The sequence below is a fragment of the Galleria mellonella genome, unplaced genomic scaffold (genome assembly GCF_026898425.1).
Source record: "Galleria mellonella isolate WM207_F2 unplaced genomic scaffold, CSIRO_AGI_GalMel_v1 utg139, whole genome shotgun sequence".
NCBI classification, from domain to species: Eukaryota; Metazoa; Arthropoda; class Insecta; order Lepidoptera; family Pyralidae; genus Galleria; species Galleria mellonella.
The window spans coordinates 8,418,607-8,440,043 of NW_026441995.1; the positions used below are offsets into that span (position 1 = coordinate 8,418,607).

Sequence of the window (21,437 nt, forward strand, 5' to 3'; positions counted from 1 at the left end):
TATTACATTAATTGTATTGCCATTGTATAATTTCAATGTAACGATAAATAATTTGATATGGATTTTTATCTCATAGATGCGATTAGGTACTGCAACGGTTACGTGCTGAGTTATGTTTCCTGTTCTATTAAAACGATAAATAATACCTCATTATTATTAATATTATAGATCTTTATGCCGATCCTTAAGAAACCCGGTGAATGTCGGTATTTGTATTAAAATGTCTTAAAATTTTTATTATTATTGAAAGACGGGCATTTTCAGGCAGAAAAGCCTGTGTTCTCTGCTAATTCTGGTATGCCACAATACGGTTCTGGTCGGCTATTTCATTTCCATGAATATTTGAGTGATATCCATCACAAGATAACGTTATTTCTGCTACACAAGTCATTTAATAACATTATGCAGTTGTCTATAAGCTTTGATGAAATGTGCTTAGAATTATGGTGATGATGGTGATAATGATGATGGTGATCATCATCATATCAGCTTTTAACCGTCCACTGATGAACATAAGCTTCCCCCTAGGGGGGTTTTGCCAGTAGTTGCCAGGCTTGGCCGAGCGGATTGGCAACCGCAGTTAGACTTTGGAGATGTTTTAAGAGGGACGCTGCTGTTCATTCCTCGCCCTCTTTTAGTCGCCTCTTTCGACACCCACAGGAAAGGAAGGGGTGGCCTTTTCTATGCCGGGACCACACGGGACACATATGGTGATGATATTTTAATTTAAAAATAATTTATTATACAATATCATAAGGATATACAAGATATACGGAAAAAGTACGAGTATGATAATCCGAATTATGTAAATTACCATATTACTTAATTATTTTGAATTCGAACTAACTTAATTAATTAAAATTATTTTCTAATGAAAAAAAGTTGATTGGATTCAATGTTCTTCTTGTTAAAAATGGCTTCATGATTCATGTACAATGTACTCTCCGCATTGTAATAATTGTGGAAAAGAAATGGTGCGCCATAAAAACCAGAATAAATTGTAATTCATGTACAAGGACTCTAATAGCATCTCTCTCACACTATGCGGTATCTCACCCACACTGTGTGGAAGAGATGGATCATTTTTCATTAATTATTGTTTTCAAATATAGTCCAAACCAAAAAGTATTGCTATGATAATAAGCTAAATATATTTGCCTTGAGAATTAAAATAAACAACTTCACTATAGGTTTTATTTTATTTTTTATAACGCTTTTCCAAAAAGTATGGCGTCTCTCCTACTTTTTCCTAATATATTAATGTTGTTATTATATTTATAACCAGAGCAAATTGTATAATAGATCCAACACCGGTGGGTGAGGACCTGGTGATCTGTAACACAAGTTAATCTTACTTCAGACACCAGTTTTTCACAATACATTAACTTATGTAGCCTTCAAAAATAAACCCCATGTAATAGATGTACTACTGGTATTGTGAAGAAAATAAACTACCTTATTAGTAAAAAAATTAACAGGATAGTAATCCTGCAATTATTTGTACGTAAGCTCACATGAATATAAAAAGCAGATTTTACTCCACAGAAAAAAAATATTTACTACGAATATCGCAAAACTAATATTCTGGATAATCTTAGTAATATAATAAAATTTTAACTAAACGGTATCTGTACATTAAAGATATTTAAAAAAAATGTTATAACGGCTCTTAATAAAAAAAAAATCCAAAGGTAATGGTGTCAGTATTTATGTTCCAGTATCACGCAAAAACTGCTGTACACTGTTACTGTTAAATGTGGATTTCACAGTTGAGTGTCTTAAGGTCAAATTTGAAATGTAATATATGTAATAATGTAATATAATTTATTTTAATACACCAGTTAGTATTAGATACCCACTTCCAAAATCCAACAAACGAAGTTGTCGATAAAAACTACTACTGGAATAAATCCTTCGAGTGTAAAGAGAATTATAAATATCGGTTTGAATATATTTGTTGAGAATATACTATATGTGGTAATCTAGAGATATTTAATAATGAGTGCTAAATATCAAACGAATCATTTTAGTTATAAAAAACGATTTCAAAAATGAGCAGATTCTCAAGTCTCCTTATGGAAATCTCCATGTCTTTTACGTTTTCTTGTTGTAAAAATCTACTGATATGAGAAGATGCTACGTACCAAAATGAGCTTACTTGTGACTACTTTTTAAAAGTAACCAACAACTAACAACTATTGTTGCCAGTATCATAATTTTTTTGTTTTAGATGAAGGCGCTGTAGTTATAATGAATCATTTATATTAATCTATCTACACTTCTACACTAAGCCGCAAGTAAGGGTTGCTACTTGGCAATCCGGATGCATTGTGTTATATTTTAATTCACCTTTCATTTAAATCAAGTTTTATATTTTTTGTAATAACTAGAAATTTAATATATGTATATATGTTGGCATTGTATCGTGTATCGTCCATGAAAGATCGATCTTAATGTGACGTTAATTTTGAATTTAACAAACATCCGAATATTTTACATCAAAACATCTTTGCAAATATTCATATATATGATATTAGTAAAAGCTAAGAGTTGATAGCATATTTTGTTACAAGCGTTGATAATAAAATGATAAGATCTTTAGTAGTAAAATAAAAAAAATATTTATTCATCATTTTTAATATTAATATATAATAAAAAAAGGTGTACGATTATTAATTAAATAATAAATAAATTATTACTCTAACTACTTACCTAAATTACGTAGTCTTTATTAGGAACTGAGCAAAAATAGCTTTTGCCTGAATTACAGTAAAATAAATAATTCATTTTCTTATTCACTGTATTTAATACATTGTTCTTAGCATTAAAATTATTTATTATCCTTTTAATATTACACAAAAAGTAGTCGCTAAAGCACATTTCATGTATCATACTTAAATTTAGTGATGTTGCTAATGAAAATACATAATGTTTTTGAAAATTTAAATCAACACTACGATAAGGAATGCGAAAATAAATAACTTCACACTGATTGCATTGTAAAAGGCATAGATAGACAGTACCTAATTAAAGTATCACAATAATTTTATGCATTGTTTTCAGCTAGTACAAAAATTTGTTGATACTATACATAATAGTTTTATTGGCTATATTATTTATTTGTTGGGAGTTATTGCATTAATATTATTATTTTATTATTGTGATAATTTATAATGCTGACACTTTAAAATAAAAGTTTTGATATATCTTAAAAATATATTAAATCATTTTTCATTTTTATTACTTACCTAAAAAGGTAAGTATTAGTGACTTTACATATAAAATACGGTAATATGATCATACACATATGTAGTGAAATAATAATAATTAATATCCTTCTAAGGGAGTGTTCTGTTACTGAATCTTGAGTATCATACTTAAAACAATATAAGTAGAAAAACTAAAAAAAATAATCTTTTTATTTTAACTTGACAGCTGTTTTATCATAGAAGTTTAATTTTTTTCTTTAACAATGTTCATATCCAGTTTTACTAATAAAGCGCTCTTTAAAAATTATGTTAATGATTTTTATTACTACCTCAGATAGTTCAATAAGTCCTATAGTGACAAAATGTAGGATGCAAACATAAGTTGTCTTAGGCTTTTCAAATTTTTTTACTGATGTACATAGTATGGTTAGTTAGTTATAACAATATTTAATATTGTAGTAATCGCAAATACCAGCTACGTCGTCAAATTATTATCATAAAAAAATACAATGCTTTATTTAACTAATTATATAAAAATTACAAAAATATTTGTGAAGAATACTCTTTTTGTCATAGATTAATACTCGTCTGTACAAATTCTGTATGTCTATAAAATATGTCTGGCCTTTTTTTTTAATTAACTTAGGTGGTTAGAAGTGTTCTAAGTTGTATTTTTAATTGTGATTTTCAAGATTTTCGTTGACTGTTTTTTTATAATACAGGGCATAACGTGTAGGTGAGGCACTTCTTATGTTATTATGTATATATTTTTTTGTATTTTTATTCATAGATATGTAAGTAGTTATGTGATATTGCTCTGTACTTTTTTATTTTTTTCTATGACTAAGTTAGTGGTGGCAATAAATTATAGATCATTCTAACAACAATTAATTACTACCTATTAATTAATCTAGTTATATACAATATTTACAGTGTTGTTAATACTAGTTCTTTTCTGATATCCACCAGTGAGACTGTACCATATGTGCGTGACTCGGGAAACATGTAGATCCTTGCGTGCGTTTTTCCATTTTTGTTTGAATGCTTCCCACTCAGTATGTAGGTTGGATAATCGTGGACCCCACGACTTTTTTGATTGAAAAGATTCCTTTACAGGCTGAAGATAAAATATTTATACATATTTAAAATACAATACTAAATCTAGTTTATAAAAATGTTAAATTTCTGCAGTGAAGATTGTGAAAAAAATTATTTAGTTGACTTTTCGTTTTATATATGTATATGCAGGTACCTACCTATAATAATGATATCCATGTTAAATTTTTAATGTTCCCCTAGACGGAAAGTGCGATCGTCACCTATAGATTTTTTTTTATGCAACTTAGAATGGCAAACAAGCTGACGGCCCACCTAATGGAAAATGGTAACCGTCGCCTATAGACATGATCATAACTGAGTACCATGGACATAACTGAGTATACTGTTTTACTCATGAGGGTATCATGCGTTGCCATTCCTGAGGACTGAGGTGTTTATTTTATTTATTTATTTATTTTTAATTATTATTTATTGGCCACATTACAAAAAATGTCACGTCCAAAAGGCGAATTTAATACTATATATCATATATAGATGTGAACCACGAACATCACAGATTACACTGTACCCCTCATATGTTGCCCCACCCTTCAAACTAAAATCCAGTCATGCAAATAACAACTACATGGCAGTAAAAATACGAGTGGGACAGAGGTGATTCTTTTATTAAAATCATATGAACTTTACTCACTAATTTTGTCAAAATTCTAATTTGTCTCCGATTTATATTATTGTATTTAATTTCTAATAGTACAAGAAACAAAAAGTAGTATTATTGCAACTAGAATAGGAACTTTCATTTTTATTAATGCAAAAATAATATTTACCTCTTTTGATGATCTGTTTTTCAATATTGTCAAGAGTATGAAGATAGGCACGAAGGCGATACCAACAAACAACATCAAGTATCCAGACACTGTAATGCAAATAAAATATTTATGTATTTATTACTACATCATATTATCTATGGTCTAAATAGGTATCAATCCAATAAAAAGAAAGCTTAAAAAAATAGATAATTACACAATGAATTCCTAATTACGAGTGCTCTCTTTGCTTTTAAAAATCGAAATTAGATTTAAAATTCCTACAAACCTAATTATTATTATAATTTGAATTGCCAATAGCATTTTCTTATTTTAAACCATAGCTATAATTAAAAATCGAATCACGTAATTGAATTTGTTTTTGATGGCTAATTTCCCGCAAAAAAAAATTATATTTTCTGTAATAAGTTGAAAATTATGCAAAAAAAAAAGAAATTACAAATTTGAATTTAAAATAATGAAATAAATCTCTTTAATTTGATACTCCATTTAGACTAGTAAGTCTATTTTAAAAATCGAAATTAGATTTTTTAAAAAAGAAAATTACGTTTCAATTATGCAATAAGTATGACTAACCACAAGGAAAATATAACGAATAATACTTAAAACTATTCCAAATATTAAATGGAAAGCACTGGTATTTGCTGAAATACAGATAGACGAATAGACGAAATAGCACCTAATTTGGCATGGAACCCTAAAATTAATGTCGTTACACTTCTTAAGAACATATGAAAAACAAACGTTACCCACAAATAAGCACTGCCACGTCACCGCAACAAAGTTATTAAGCTATTTGGATGCAACACTAATGTTTAAAAGATTAATAAATGAAATTACCATATCCAAGAGTAGGGTACGTGTAAGTACCACCGAATTTGATAGCTTCAAATGAAGTTAGGGCATATATAAACACCACTAACATCATAGCTGGAGTGATAATACCCCAGCAGAAACGCCAATACACTGACGTATCTACTCCCAACATGAACTGGATATCAAGGCAGAAGTTCTCTAAACCTGGAAAGGACGTTAAAACATGATTGTATTATGAAAAAGCACAATAATATTTTAACTATTTTGATTTCAAAGTGTTTTTTTAAGAATAGAATTCGTAGCATAGTCACAGATTAGGTATATGTAGATTCTCGAGCGCAGTATTTAATAATGTCGGAACAAGAAAGTAAAAAATCGTTCACATTGATAATTTGTTTATTACGTTTTAGCGTTTTAACGTCTTGATCAATTACTATGAAATTTGGTATACGCGTACTATCCTACATGTTATATATAGAGATAGATATAATAGACTTTATTCATTAATTAAATGATGACATACCGTAAATCCAGAATACGCCGACAATTTCGGAAATGGCGGAGAAAAGTACAAGGAATGTACCACCATAATAATCCACTAGTTCCAGTATATATTGACCACCCTATAAGATAAGAAATAATGTGTTTAAATTCGAGTTTCTAATTTGTACCTATTTAATTACTGGTGCAAAATTACATAAAAATAAACTTGCCTGATGGAAAATTGTAATCGTAACCAACTAACATGAAGAGTATCATATAGTTATATATAATATATTGTGATGTCCAAGAGCACCATGGGCCTACCTGGCCTACCAGTTTATTTTCATTCGATATTTTTCGGTCACGCGGACGAAGTCGCCGATAAAGACAAGTACTTTTAATTAATTTAAATGATATTAAAAAGAAGAAAAATTCAATTTAAAGATTTTGTTTTGTAATGGATAAATGAAATAAATATTTAATCGATTTTAAAATTCTTTCACCTAAGAATGTTATATTGGCAGGGAATAATATGAGCTATATTTTATTTACAAAAAAGATCGTACGAAGCATACGCAAAAATAAGATTATATTATTATAAAAATACTAAGTATTCTGTATATTTACCGGAGTGACGTAGACGAGACCAATAGCAAATCCAGCAGTACAACACATGGCTGACATGTATAAAACAGGAATTTTAGGCAGGGCGTCCATCATAACAGTATTGATGGTGGAGAGCAGCGCAACTCCTGATCCCACGCCGAGCACCGACATCATCAAAAAGAACAATATTGAGAATAACTGAAACAAATGAACATTCATTTATTAATGTTGTCAAAATTACATTTATTATTGTTCCTTGATGGAATTTAAAAAAAAACTTAGCCCAATTGGTCCAGCAGTCGTCAGGTCACTGCTAACAATATACCCTCTCAGGTCGACCTCCACATGGTTCTCTCTGGAAACCATCGTGGTTAATTCTTGTGGAATACATAATGTCACGATAGGCTAACTGAGCTGCTTTCATTCTCATCTGTCATCTATCACTGGTGCCCCGCCAGTGTATGTCAATAGCAGAGGCAGGGTTACCATTCCATTATCATCCATAAAAAAAATAAAATAGATAGATAGATACTCTTTATTGTTTCCTCCAAAAGATTACAATAGTAAACTTATTATAAATATAAACAATTACAAGAAATAATCACAATGAGAAAACAATGGGCGACCTTATCACTAAAAGCGATCTCTTCCAGGCAAAAATAGCTCCTATATAATGTAATAGTCAAATTATATTGTAATAGGTATGACATACTTAGATCTATAAGACATCTATCTATGACAATGTTTTGCATAATTTTACAGTCCATTCATCGTAATACAAAGACAGTGATAACAAATTATGACAAAAATTCTAACATTGTGTTACTCTGTATCTACTTATAATGCTATCTATTTATTATTACTTATACTTACTTGGGGCTGAAATGTTTTAGCAATTGCGTCTGGATATGAAATGAAAGCTAAACCAGTACCGCCAGATCCAATTACTTCTGACACTTCTTGGCCCAACTCGTGTGCCAAATTGCCAAGGATACCAAATATAGTAATGCCAGATAATAAACTTGTAAATGTATCCAATGTAGTTACAATCATAGAATCTCTGAAATTATAATTGTTTATCGTTTTAGGACAATAAAGTAGATATATAGTCACATGATATATGTATACGACAATGTGTTGTAATCATTGTATGGATTAAAGCTTGCAAAACCACATTTGGTTTTAAATTAAATCACAGTAGTTCCATTGAAGCTGATCGATATCGTCGTATGTTTAGATTTAGACTTTTGCATTTGGCGTTTAAAATCCGTCGAGTCCCCGCAAACTCAGCAATGTCCTTAGAGATCCCACGACTACATTCTAGCCTTTGAATAGCAAATGTTTCTTAACGAACCACGGAAATGCCACCAGTGGATAACAAAGCACTATTACTGTAAGCATACATTTATGTGAAATGTATAAGGTGATAGTCATAACAAAATATTATATGTCATTAAAAATAATATCAAACGTTATTTGTTATTAGCATGTATATCTGCAGTACGATAGAAAACTTTTAAAAAATCGTGCAATGGTACCTGTAGATATTCTGATCGAATTTATTGTACGAAGAGAACATAATAATGGCTCCGGTGCATACTGAGAGAGAGAAAAATACTTGTGTCACAGCTGCGTACCACACCTGGAATTATATAAATTCATTTAAAATATATGTCCGTATAGGTGGTATATCCGTATGTAGGTGTGAGACGTATTGTTTTATTATTAAATATTTAGATTACATTAATCTGTCTTCCTTCAGATAATACACCGTTTTATTTGATTATACATTTAATAAAGCAGACTAAGTCTCCAATAGTACCTATCCTCTTTCAAATTTACCTTACATATACTGCGAGTAATCCTCAGCTATATGAAAATTTCCAGCAGGAATCACACCCACATCTATTTTCCAATTACACGATAGTAGAGAAGCTATCAGTCGGTAATTTATTTAATCTTTTTTTTAAATTTAATTAATCAGTTTATAGTGATGTTATAATTAATATGATAATAAGTAAGATATTATAAACATAGTCATTAAATAATTCAAATTAAAATACCTGGTGTTACTTACATCCAGCTCGATAAGTTTCTCCCATTGTGGTGTCAAGAAGAACAAAATGCCATTTCCAGCGCCATCCAGAAGGCAAGTACTGAAAATTAATAATGTTAATTTTTAATCTGTTACAAATTTATTAGAAATCTGGTTAATTATCTTTATACATGTACATTATTTAATAGATTACCTAAATAAATTATTTACCTTTTATCATATTAACTAAACGCCAGCCAAAGTTAGTTCAAAATAGGCAAAAACATAGTTATAGTATAAGAAATACAATCGAATTAAAACCATCTTCGTTTTTGAACTCGATTAAAAGTAATAAATCTTTTACAGAAATTTCACGGTTACGAGTTAATAAGGAACAAATACAATTGTTTTCATTCTTCATATTATTCTCTGATAGAGAATGTTACTTAGAGAACATTTCAAATTATTATGTTACGTATCTCAAAAAAAGTAAATACCTAATTAGCAAGATGATCATGACGACATAAGGAAACAAAGCAAGGAAATACGAAGCTTTGCCGGAACTCTTCACTCCTCGTGCCACGATAAAGAAAATTATCAGCCACGACGCCAGGAGGCACAGAGACAGATACCACACCGGAGCGCCTGTCAATGAATTGAGAAAATCAAAACCGTAAAGTACATATAACACCATTGTATAATTCTTTTTCTTCTAACGTCATTCTGGTTCACGGACTCTACATGCAGATATGAATAACTGTTATCTGAATATCACTCTTGTACCCTCCTGAGAATACAAACCTATTCCAAACCGAGTATGAAACAAAAAGTGTTAATAAAGGCTAAGTATTCTTACATTTGAACTTTCAGTAACAAAATTAAAAGTTATGGGAGTATTACCATATCTTTGTTAATTTATTTAAGTTGAATTATCAAACAGTGACGGAAGTTATATTATTTCAATTGAACAAAGCCATAAAAAATATATGTATCATCCACGATACTTTAATATATTACATTCTTTTTGAGTCATGTAAATAAGTATTAAAGTACTAACCTAATCCACCTTCTATGCCATCACTCTGCTGAAGCACTGTTTTTCTGTAAATACAAAATTTTAATTTAGTAGAGAATTGTGTTAATTGACAAGTTTTTATCTATTATTATATTTTAGTATTATATAATATATTTTTTAAATTACTTGAAATATTAAAGAAGGTTCCACTTGACGTAAAATAATGCCTATTATAGCAGGAGACTTTGTACAGAAGTCTTCTGCATTGATAATTTCTACTCATTCTGCTGCCAAATACCTATCGTCGTCGTCGTCGTACCAGCCGTTAACTGTCCACTGCTGAACATAGACTAAGCTAGCTAAACTTACATTGTAATATTTTGGTTTGAAGTGTTGTTTATGTCTATTGGCGACGGTTACCAATTTCCATCTGGTGAACTGTCAGCATGTTTACCATTCCAAAATGACGAAAAAAAAAACTATATACTAGATTCAGTTAGAAATATAATATGGGACGAATAAAGAATCAATACATAACGGATATATGACATTTCATTGTCATAGGATGAATATTTAACAACCCTGCAGATTCACAACAGGGTAATCCTTATGTAACATAGAAGACGACTAAAGTTTATGCAGCACATTACAGCACACATACGCAGTAATTTAATTTTCTTTTTTGCAATTTAGTTAAAGATACTTACATGAAATACAATTCGGCGCTACTAGTAGCATTAGGGGGTGGTACTGAGCCGTCTGGTTTAGATGGCACACATGATACATTTCCCCATGCTTCATCACAGACAGACCATGGCAGTACTGATTGGAAACTCATCGATAGATAAAATAGACACAATGCGATGATTGACACATAGTAGGACAATATGTAACCGCAGCTCAGAGCCTGTGCATAGCCGGTACCTGCAATAGTGACCCACTTTTAGGAATAGTATAAGCTGGAACTCCTCAGCTAACGAAAAATGATAATCATCGCCTATAGATATAAACAGTGTAAACATGGACTTCATAAAATACGCCTACTTTGGTATCTGCCCATATGGGATCACGCTTTACAAGCCTTGAGGTCGAAAGTGGTATTTTTTTTTATTACATATTCCACTGGCAATCATACAATTCTGACCGCGTATATACAAGACTAGTGAGCTGATCCGGCTCCGCTTAGATAGAACTTTTGAAAAAAATATATAGCCTATATTATTCGCTAATAATGTAGCTGAAAGAATTTTTATAATCCGTTAAATAATTTTTGAGTATATCCATTACAAACAAACAATCAAATCTATTCTCTTTATAATAATAATATCGATTGTAATGAATTATCGAGAAATCCAAAACAAAAAATAGTTTTCGATGCTGATGATTATGATTGTTCCTATACCTATAGAAATAGAAACAATAAAGTGTAAATATGTAAAGTATTACTCTACTTGCTTTTAAGTACCTTGTATCCTTAGATTATACTTGTATCATCCTAGTATCTACATGGAATCGATCAGATCATAAAATAAAATATGATAAAATAGAGCTGTGGAAAAGTATTAGTATTTGTACATTATAAAGATAAACACTGAATTCGCTCAGAACTACTTTTCTTTGTTTTAAATGATTAATTGTTATATACATAATATGTATTAAAATTTTATTACAGTGCTTAATATAAGAATACAGTATCAAATACTGAGTACCTTTCATTGCAGGAGATAATGACCAGACTTTAATAGAATTTCTTGAACTGAATTGTCCTAGTACACATTCCAGGTAGTACATGGGTTTTCCAATAAGAAAGAGTACGATAAGGTAGGGTATAAGGAAAGCACCGCCGCCATTCTGGTAAGCAACGAACGGAAACCGCCACACGTTGCCGAGACCCACGGATGTGGCGATGCACGACATAAGAAACTCGACTTGATTGTCCCACATCATCCGGTCTTGTTGATCGTCGGCATTATTTTCCTGGAAACGACAAAATTTAATTTTTAATAAACTGAACAAGGTAGATATTCAGTATTGTCACAGATAATGTAATACTATGTATTGTAAATGTATAGCGATATCAATATTGATCAATTAATTATCGAATATAATTTATTTTATTATTACAGATTTTGTTTATTTAGACGGTAGACGATAAAATAAATATGAATAAAAAACTACATTTTTTATTACATACAATTATGATTTCATCAGGGGGAGACTTCGTACAAAAGTCGTTTGCTTGTGTACCTCTATCCCATTCGTGTTTCAACCGTAAAGCAATTGTGTTTGCATGACTGTATTTCGGTTTGAAGGGTGGAATATGGCAGTAAATTTACAGGGACTATACCTCAGGAATAGCAACGCATGGGGGGTATCATTGGCGAAGGAGTACAATCTATTATATCCATAGTATTTTTCATGTCTACAGATGACGGTTACCACTTTCCATGGGCTATCAGCCTGTTGTTGCATAAAAAAATATAGGGAAAAAGTAAGGATATAGGTATTAGGAGAGGTCTGGTCTATACTGACCTAAAAATAAATTCAGATAGCGTTATGTTTAAAGAAGACATCAAAGTCCTTCAACTGGCTTATGTATGAGATGGGACTTTATGTTATGTTATGGAAGTAGATCAAGCAAAAGATGTATAGAAGAATAGAGGATTTTGACATACCGTTTTCTCTATCCGTACATTCTTGTACATATATGTAAGCATGAAAATAGATAGTGAAAAACTACTTTCGGGTACGTTATATTTCATCCATTGCACCCATAAGAGGTCTGGTGATCTAGTTTATTCCAACAATGAACTCAAATACATTTGCTATACTAAAGTGTTTATTAGGGTAAATTAAATACATTATGATGGCTCGTAAAGCTATAACATGTAATTATATTCAATCTCTTTAACCTTTAGATAAAACAACAATAAAATAAATGGATGGAATTCAATATTTTTATCATAGATACTACAATAATAATCCATAGGTATCATATTTTTACTTATCTATAATGCTTTTTGACTATTTATCATCCACCTTATCTATTTATTCGAAGTGGAAAAATGTTAATTGTGTGAATAATTTTATTGATTAATTTATCTAGCACGTCTTAGTTGAATTTAGTATTTAAAAATAGGTAGGAGGCATAGGTGTTTAATTTATGGCATATTAATTTATTTTGTTATAGCGTTACCTAAACTTGTAAGTTATATATTTCTATTACATACCCATACTTATCATATTCCTAAAAGAGCATCAAATATACCAATATTATTTTAGAAATTTATGTTATTTTATAACTATATATAGTTATATATATTTTCCCGTTGTCCAGTTATAGTTATATCATCGTTTTTCGTCAACCTAGATTGATGAAATTTGGTAAGAAGCAATTTTTTAAAACTTAAGTAAAGAAAAATCCGAAAACCGTAAATTTGTAGTTACAAGAACTTCAATTACGAATATAGTTTTTACGGAACCTAGGCTACATATGTCCGACTCGTATTGGGCCGATTTTTTACTTTCAAACTTTAAAATCATTTATCAAAATTTATTTTCCTTATGCTCATATTGTGTAGTAAGTAACAGTCTTTTATTATAAAAATTTCTAAATTGAAAAAGTTATTTTAAATTATTAAATATCATACATACCTTCTTTGTATTCGAAGTGGATTGTAGAGAAATTTTTCGATTTGACGATGATGATTCAAGTTGTGTTGTTTGTTGTGGTTTTGGAGATTCCGGAATTGGACTAGCTTCAGATGCTGGCTCATCCGGAGCTACGACTTCAATACCCTCATTATTATTTTGACTCTGGAAAACATAAATCATAATGTATTGATATTTGTTGATCTGATTTATCATTGCTTTCAATCATTTGCAGTTTTTGCATATGGAATTATAACTTTACTGCTTTTACCCGCGACTATGTTTGCATGACCAGGATATGTTCACTAATCGGAATAAAAATAGCATTATGTTCTTTTCCATCTCGTATATGTATATGAAATTTTATAGTGATTGATTAAGACGCTGCGAGATAAAAAACAAACTCGTATTCACATATATAATATTAATAAGGATAATATGTTCACATCATCTGCATTTCTCATTGGACAATAGTTCTGACTTACAATAGTCTCGACTACAATAAGCGTTGACTAATACATGTCTTAAACCATAAATTATTATTTATAAACATAAGTATGTACTTATAGAATTTCTACATTGAGATTGTTGACAAAGATACTAAAAAGTTCCTTTTTGCAACGGAACAAGCTATCAGGCCGAATTCGTTTCATTGTATTAGCATAACTGTCATAATTCACAAAAAAAATTACATATTATTGAATTTGATATCACACTGAAAACATAGATAGGTACAAAACATACAATATATTACTATGTATATATAATATGTGGAAACGTACCTATCTTTCGATAGATTCATGTGCTATGAGTTTAAGGGGCTGTTATTGTTATTGGTTATTTCATAAAAAAATTCCAGAACAATAAAATATAATGTAAATATGAATATCTACATATTATATACATTGCACCTAAATTTATTTAATTTATAATGTAGGATTTATAGATATAGAAAAATTATATGTCATTTATTGTTCCATTTAAATGTAGGTAGTATGTCATTAATTGAATCATGATTATCTATCATTGTTACTTTCTTTAATAATCTTATCTATAAGTCATAACAATAACTGACTGTTTGGTGTCTACGTTTAAATAAAAATAATATGCGAAGGGCCTCATCTATACAATAAAACAAAAAACCAATAAATACTTTTTTATTATTATTTTTTATCTGTATATACTTATATTAGTAAGGAAACTGTGTACAAAAGTTGTTCATCAGATGACCGATCAACTTGTCATACTAAATTGCTTAAAAATTATTTTAAAATGACTACATTAAATGACACGCACCTAACATTTTCATTTGTATTGAGGTAAAACTCAAAATAACTTACAATTTTGAATTCCTCAGATTTTTTTTGTATCTAGATATGTTACGCAATTATATCGCCAATTCTAAATATATATACAGAATGGTAGTTCCATTTTTAAGTTATGATATTTGAATCTGCCGTTTTACTTTATAAAGCAAAAACGTGCTTTTTTAATATAAAATCTATTTGTAAATTATATACAGTCTTACAACAAAAATAATTTTAAACACTGTCAATCTAAATAGAGTTTAATAAAACTAATCGAATATATCGTGTCGTGTTCAGTCGATGTACTGTTTATTTATAATTTTGTATGCCAAAATGTATAAACTACTTTAATAAAATTTATTACTTTAAAAACCTTTTATTTTTGATAAAACAGACTTTCTTTTGTTTAGACATAAACAGATGTTAAACGCTTTTGTAATAAGACGTCTAAACATATATTGGTCGCCTGTCTATCGCAAGTTTTATTTTTTTATGTTAAAACGGGCAATATTTACGATGTAACGTATACAGGTTGCTCGAGACCGTTCCTTGTGGCAGTCTATGAGGAGACCTATATTTAGTAGTGACATTGATATAATGATAATGATCAAAGTATTATTTACAAAACATTACCGACGACCTTTGTGGTGCAGCAGTGGGTGTGTTGCTTTGCGTAAATAAAGTCCCAGTGTTCAGTTCTGGTCAGGGCAATTAAGGAATCGAACTTTTCTGAATTGTGTCTAGTCTGGGTGTATTCTCATAACACGAGATATTTATAGGGACAAATGGAACTGGCCAGCTTGAGGACCAGGCGATCGGTGTAAGCATATGGCACTTATTATTATTATTATTTCGTCATTTGTCTATGTGTATAAAAGACCTAGAGACGACATAGCTTGTTTTTTGCAGAGTTATAACTATGATCGTGAGTACGTTATTGTTACCTTATTAAATATAAATAGTATGTTATTTAATCCCGCTACCATTAATCTGCATATGACTACCGACATTTAGTATCGACTGCTGGTCATTCGTGTATTAAAGATTGTTTTTCAGGATGTCGTTCCTGGATTGAACCCCCTGAATTGACCTCATAAAAAAAGGTATATATGTACTCTCGAACATGGGTTTATGTTGCTTCTCTTGGCTCCTGCAGTGGACCCCAAACAATTCTGGGATGGGCAAGGCCCAGCCCGGCCCTCTCTTTAATATCTATGCATTTACTATTGATCATAATCACCAGTAGCACGCTCTATGACTAAGTCATATATTTTCTGGTATGTATGTATAATACGAAACACATTTAATCTATATATGGTTAAACCGTAATTGTTAGTGACGCTAGTTAACTAAAGTGTTGTTGCACATGACCGTGTCAAGTACATATCTTTATCTTAGAGGTAACATGGTTAAGATACATCAATCACTAAGTGATCGGATTCCATACCTTACGTTATGTGTTTACATTGTGTGATAGTCTCATTATTATATGTACCTACACTATCTGAATACAGTTTCCAGACTAGTTGACTCATACTCTGTTATGGAATATGAGTCAAAGAAAGACTGACAAAAAAGTTTTTTTAGTAACTAGGTACATTGTGTGAATGTTGCCATTCACGGTAATGAATTTCTGGTAAAATTTCACGATATATAGACATATGGTCAAAGAGACTGGTATCTACGGAGCAAATAATTATTTATTTTTTACATTTTCTATAAGAAATTATATCTGTCGTGTAGTCATATTATGTATTTATTCTATACCAGTATAAATAGAAACGGTCAGATGCAAGTTGAACTAACATGCCGAAGGTTCCGTATATAAATAAATATGATATAAAATTACGGTAATTTTGCATTAATTATACGAAATAGAGACGATAATTGATATTATGATTCGTATTTCTTATTTTGGGCCATAATTGGGGTTAAAAACTTGACCCCATAACTATATGTGTTTTACGAGGTTTTTGAACAATTTCTCAAAACTGAACTAGTTAAAACATCATTTTATTTTTCTTGTAAGACATACATATCCTTTTATAAACTGTAATTATTTTAGATTTTTCACTTTAGAAATTCCGGAGATAAGGGGAGGGAAAAAATATTACTTCACTGGCCGAGTAAATTTTTTCTGACTGGGAATGGTAAAAAAGTTGATTAGTCCTCATAAATGACGACGCATGAGGGGTACTATAGGCGTCACAGTATATTCTATAATGTCCATAATGCTTTCTATAAACGACGATTACAACTTTTCATTAAGTGAACTTCCACTTGTTTGAAATTCTAAGTTGGTATGAAAAATAGGTTAAAAACCTATTTTTTTATTATTTTTTATTTATTATGTATTATACATACAAAAATAATTTAACCACTTTATAAAGATATCATATGCCATAGGTTTAATACCTTTTTAATTACTGTCACTAACCATAAATAACAACTATTAGCCAAACATTTTTTGCTTTATTATAATATCATTATTATTACCATTGATTGTCCGTGCATTATGTCAAAAAAACTTAAGCGCTGTGATACTCAGATCTAAATGACCGTGTAATTTACTTGTTATGATGAGATGAGACACATGGAGGAATCTACAGATAAGTTTTATGTTTTTTTTTTATCAATAATTATTATTTAATATTTAGTTTTTTACTTTTACAGTAATAAACTTTAGTCTACCATTTCATCTGCGCAGATTTCCGTTGTAAATTATGCACTCTACTGTTACTGGTATGTTACTGATATAAAAATTTTGCAAGTCAGATTGCGTATAAAATGTTTATCGAACTCCGTCTATTCGTTGGCGCGATTATTATTATATTGATTATTATAGTATAATTAAATATGTACCACTTAAAATATTCAAATAAAACTGAAAAGCAAATAGCTAAACTACTTATTTATTATTGGAGCTTTATTGTGATACCTTTAAGTATTTTTATGTAGATCGATGGGTACCTACTTACTTACATGGCAACTTGTAGATTACATTCTAATACGAATCTCTCTAGGAACCATAGACAATCGACGTAATTTAAAAGGAGTTCTATTTTCTTCTATTATTTATTATTTATAAATAATGCATCATAATAGTAAGTAAGTATAAGAAGTATTGTTCCTGTATAAGTCACTGTATAGAAAATCAAACTATAAACACAGAAAATTAAAAGCTTCCTCACCATTTTATTCACTATTCATGCACTTCTTGTATAAATAAATATCTAATAAGTCAAATTAGATGTCACTTAACAATCAAAGTTAGTTGATACGAAGCAAGCCACGCTTGCAAGACGCGAGTGAGCAAATGCGCGTTGTCTTCACTTGTTTTATATAAAATATCTATCGCGTCAACTATAACGCGCTTTCAAGGAAGTTTTTTAATATCTAAAATATGTATATATCGTTATGTCTAATCATTCGTGATATGAAAGGTACTACGTAAACGGGGCTATGATTAAAGAGGATGGAGAGATTCTTAATTTGTATTTTTTGTGGGTGAACACATTTTAAGTAGGTACTCAACATTTGACTCAATTCAGAACGGATGTTAACAATTAATATTGCATCCAATAAAATTGGTCCCATTATCCCATATAAATGTTGTCACGATAAATGCAGATTTTTGTAGATTGTACCGAACTCTAACGACTCGTAGCTCGGCATCCCTAACTTGAAGCAATGTGGATGGCGATTTATTTTTATTCAAGGTGTCTAACAATTACTTACTGAACTATTGCTAGGTGACTTTTCGTGGTCTTGAACATACGAAGCAACTAATAAGTAGAAGCAGTGTTTTTTTTATCCACATTGAGCAAAGACATGGTATCTATGTCTTACCATACAGCGCGATCTTCAGTAGAAAGTTTGTATTTCCATGTTTTTTAGTTGCAGTTGGCAGTCAAATGTATAAACTTACATATGAATCTACAAACGTATCAAAAAATTCAGACGAAGACCGCAGATACTATCTTTAATTTATGTGTTTATACAACTTAGGGTGACTTTTGATAAAATAGAAGCACTCTTATCTGCCTTGTAAATTGTTTCATATTGGAAAATTCGTTAACTATTTTATCAGTAACAATCACATTGTACTATTATCGCTTTAGTTACTTATAGACAAAGATTAAGGACAGTACTACATTTAAAATAATGGCTATAGGTATGTAATGTCAGTAATTTCATAAATATTTTATATTTTTTTTTAAAAACAAGTAATAATTTAAAAAATCTGTTATTGTGATAAGCTCATAGCTAATTATATATTTCATTGTATCTAATATGTAACATGACAAATTAGATACAATGAATGATGCATAAGGGGTATCTACCATGCAGCACGGAGCGTTCTGTGATATCCATGGCGCTGTCCATATCTATAGTCGACTTTTACCACTTTCTCAGGTGGATCGTCAGCTTGTTTTCTTTTTTAGTATTCTAAAAAAATAAAATAAAAAGGAATCATTCATCTGCAATTTACTTCAACTATCACTGTACTATACCGGACTACTACAGGTATAGATTTGAAATTTGGTATTCAAATCCAATGTGTGCAAATGCGTATACATCTGTGTGTAAAGAACATGTGTAATAAAGAGGAAAAGGATACATGATGGATATGAATGCATTATTATTGTATCATATGATTTGTAACAAATCTTCTGTACTTTCATAGTTTAATAACATCATTGAACATCATGTACCTACTAGAGTGCTGCGGCATCCTTGCAATCTATTTAAAAATGGAGCTTGCAGAACAAACTTGGGCTGCGAGTCACCTATCGTCCGCATAATGCGTCTGTATAACGATATTGTAAAAACCAAGCCTGAACTTGATATTCACGAGTCACTGTGTTTATGGCTAAATTAAAAAGTTGATGTACCTCGCCATTACATTATATTTATTTATAATTCAAAATAATTAAATCATAATTTTCATTGTTTATTTATACTGTTAATATCTTTATTCATTTAATGTCCTTTAATTATTTAATTCCATTTTAATGTTTATCAAACACAAAGCATGATATGGTTGCCATAAATGTAAGAACTGTTAGATCTAATCTACCAGTATATTGTATTGAAATGTTTCGCTGTATCTTATATTGGTGATTCTATAAATAAATGTCAAAAGCTATTTAAAAAGGACGTGTTTGCAATTATAAAACATTTGTAGTAATATGTTCATCTTTTTATTTATTTTGTTATAAATTGTTTGTAATAGGCGAATATATTGATATTTTAGCTTTATGAAAATAGCTACACTATCTGTGTGGTTTTACATAATGTTACTCATAAGTGGATAATTTTATAAAGAAAGCTAAGATAATAGATACTTCATCTCTAAAATTTTCAAAAACTCCTATTTCCAATATATATATATATCGCAGCTTAGAGTTAACGACATGTAATAGACTAATATAAATAAGTAGATATGCTACTTTCGGTTCGGCCTTCGAGAATTAGAAAAGATAAAATATTCGAAGCATATTTTTATAATTAGATTAAAATCTAAGTGCCGACATATTGATACTTTGATATTATTATTAAAATTACAATAATGCGTGTAATCTTAATAATAAAGTATATTGCCATAATTATAGGTATATATATCAGTTACTAAGGTATTAGAAAGTAGAGACATAAACAATAAGTTAAATATAATGAATATTAAAACTATCCATTTAAATTTACAAGTGCGTTATATTTTGTTGTATTATATTTATATCATGACTCTACAGGATTAACCTGTAGTTTCAAAATGTTGAGATATAATAGTATCTATTGAAAAGGTTTCAAATAATGAGGTTTTTCCATGTATTCAATCATGTAAATAGCTTGTTAAAGATAAATAAAGGGTCCCTATCTTATCGTATGTTCCTTTTCTATGTCCGTTAACATTGTACCAATAGGTTAGATCAATAAAAATAAAAAATCGTATAAAAAAATATATTATGATCTTTAAGATCCCCACATCGATTCGTAGGGATCGTAATACAAAAACTCTAACAACTATAAAAGTAATAGATAAAATATGAATATGGTAAATCTATTAAAAATAAAGTTTTTATAATTTTTAAAACAGGAAAACGGAGTTGAGTAACAATAGTCAAAAACAATATTTACATCTAAGGATGTATGTCAAATATCTCTGAAGCTTAGCCATTTTTTGTTGCAGCAACCAAGTTTACACACTAAATGAAATTAGTATCAAATCGAAACATCCTATCATTTATTCGTTTTTTATTTGTACTATCATTGCACATTAGAAAACTGTCTTACGGTTAGTTCATTTATTCAAGCAATTAGATTAAAAAAATCCCAGATCACGTCGAGTTTTATAATTTAAATTGGGAACTATTTATTCTGTTATTATATAAATATATGTACATATTTTCGTACTGGTTACAAGTTAAT

At 29.9% G+C, this 21,437-nt stretch overlaps 1 protein-coding gene across 1 annotated transcript; it reads right to left on the minus strand.

The window, feature by feature from the left end:
- Nucleotides 1-2,782: 2,782 nt before the first annotated feature.
- LOC113510881 (sodium-dependent nutrient amino acid transporter 1-like) lies at nucleotides 2,783-18,350 on the minus strand. Its single transcript, XM_026894436.3, has 14 exons — nucleotides 18,200-18,350; nucleotides 13,705-13,866; nucleotides 11,760-12,027; nucleotides 10,758-10,974; nucleotides 10,093-10,136; nucleotides 9,533-9,680; nucleotides 9,078-9,156; nucleotides 8,539-8,642; nucleotides 7,874-8,060; nucleotides 7,022-7,198; nucleotides 6,435-6,534; nucleotides 5,936-6,115; nucleotides 5,096-5,184; nucleotides 2,783-4,326 (listed from the first exon to the last, which is right to left on the minus strand). Exons 1-14 carry the CDS (start codon nucleotides 18,200-18,202, stop codon nucleotides 4,120-4,122), a joined length of 1,965 nt encoding a protein of 654 aa, XP_026750237.2. The 5' UTR covers nucleotides 18,203-18,350; the 3' UTR covers nucleotides 2,783-4,119.
- Between the last annotated feature and the right edge of the window lie 3,087 nt (nucleotides 18,351-21,437).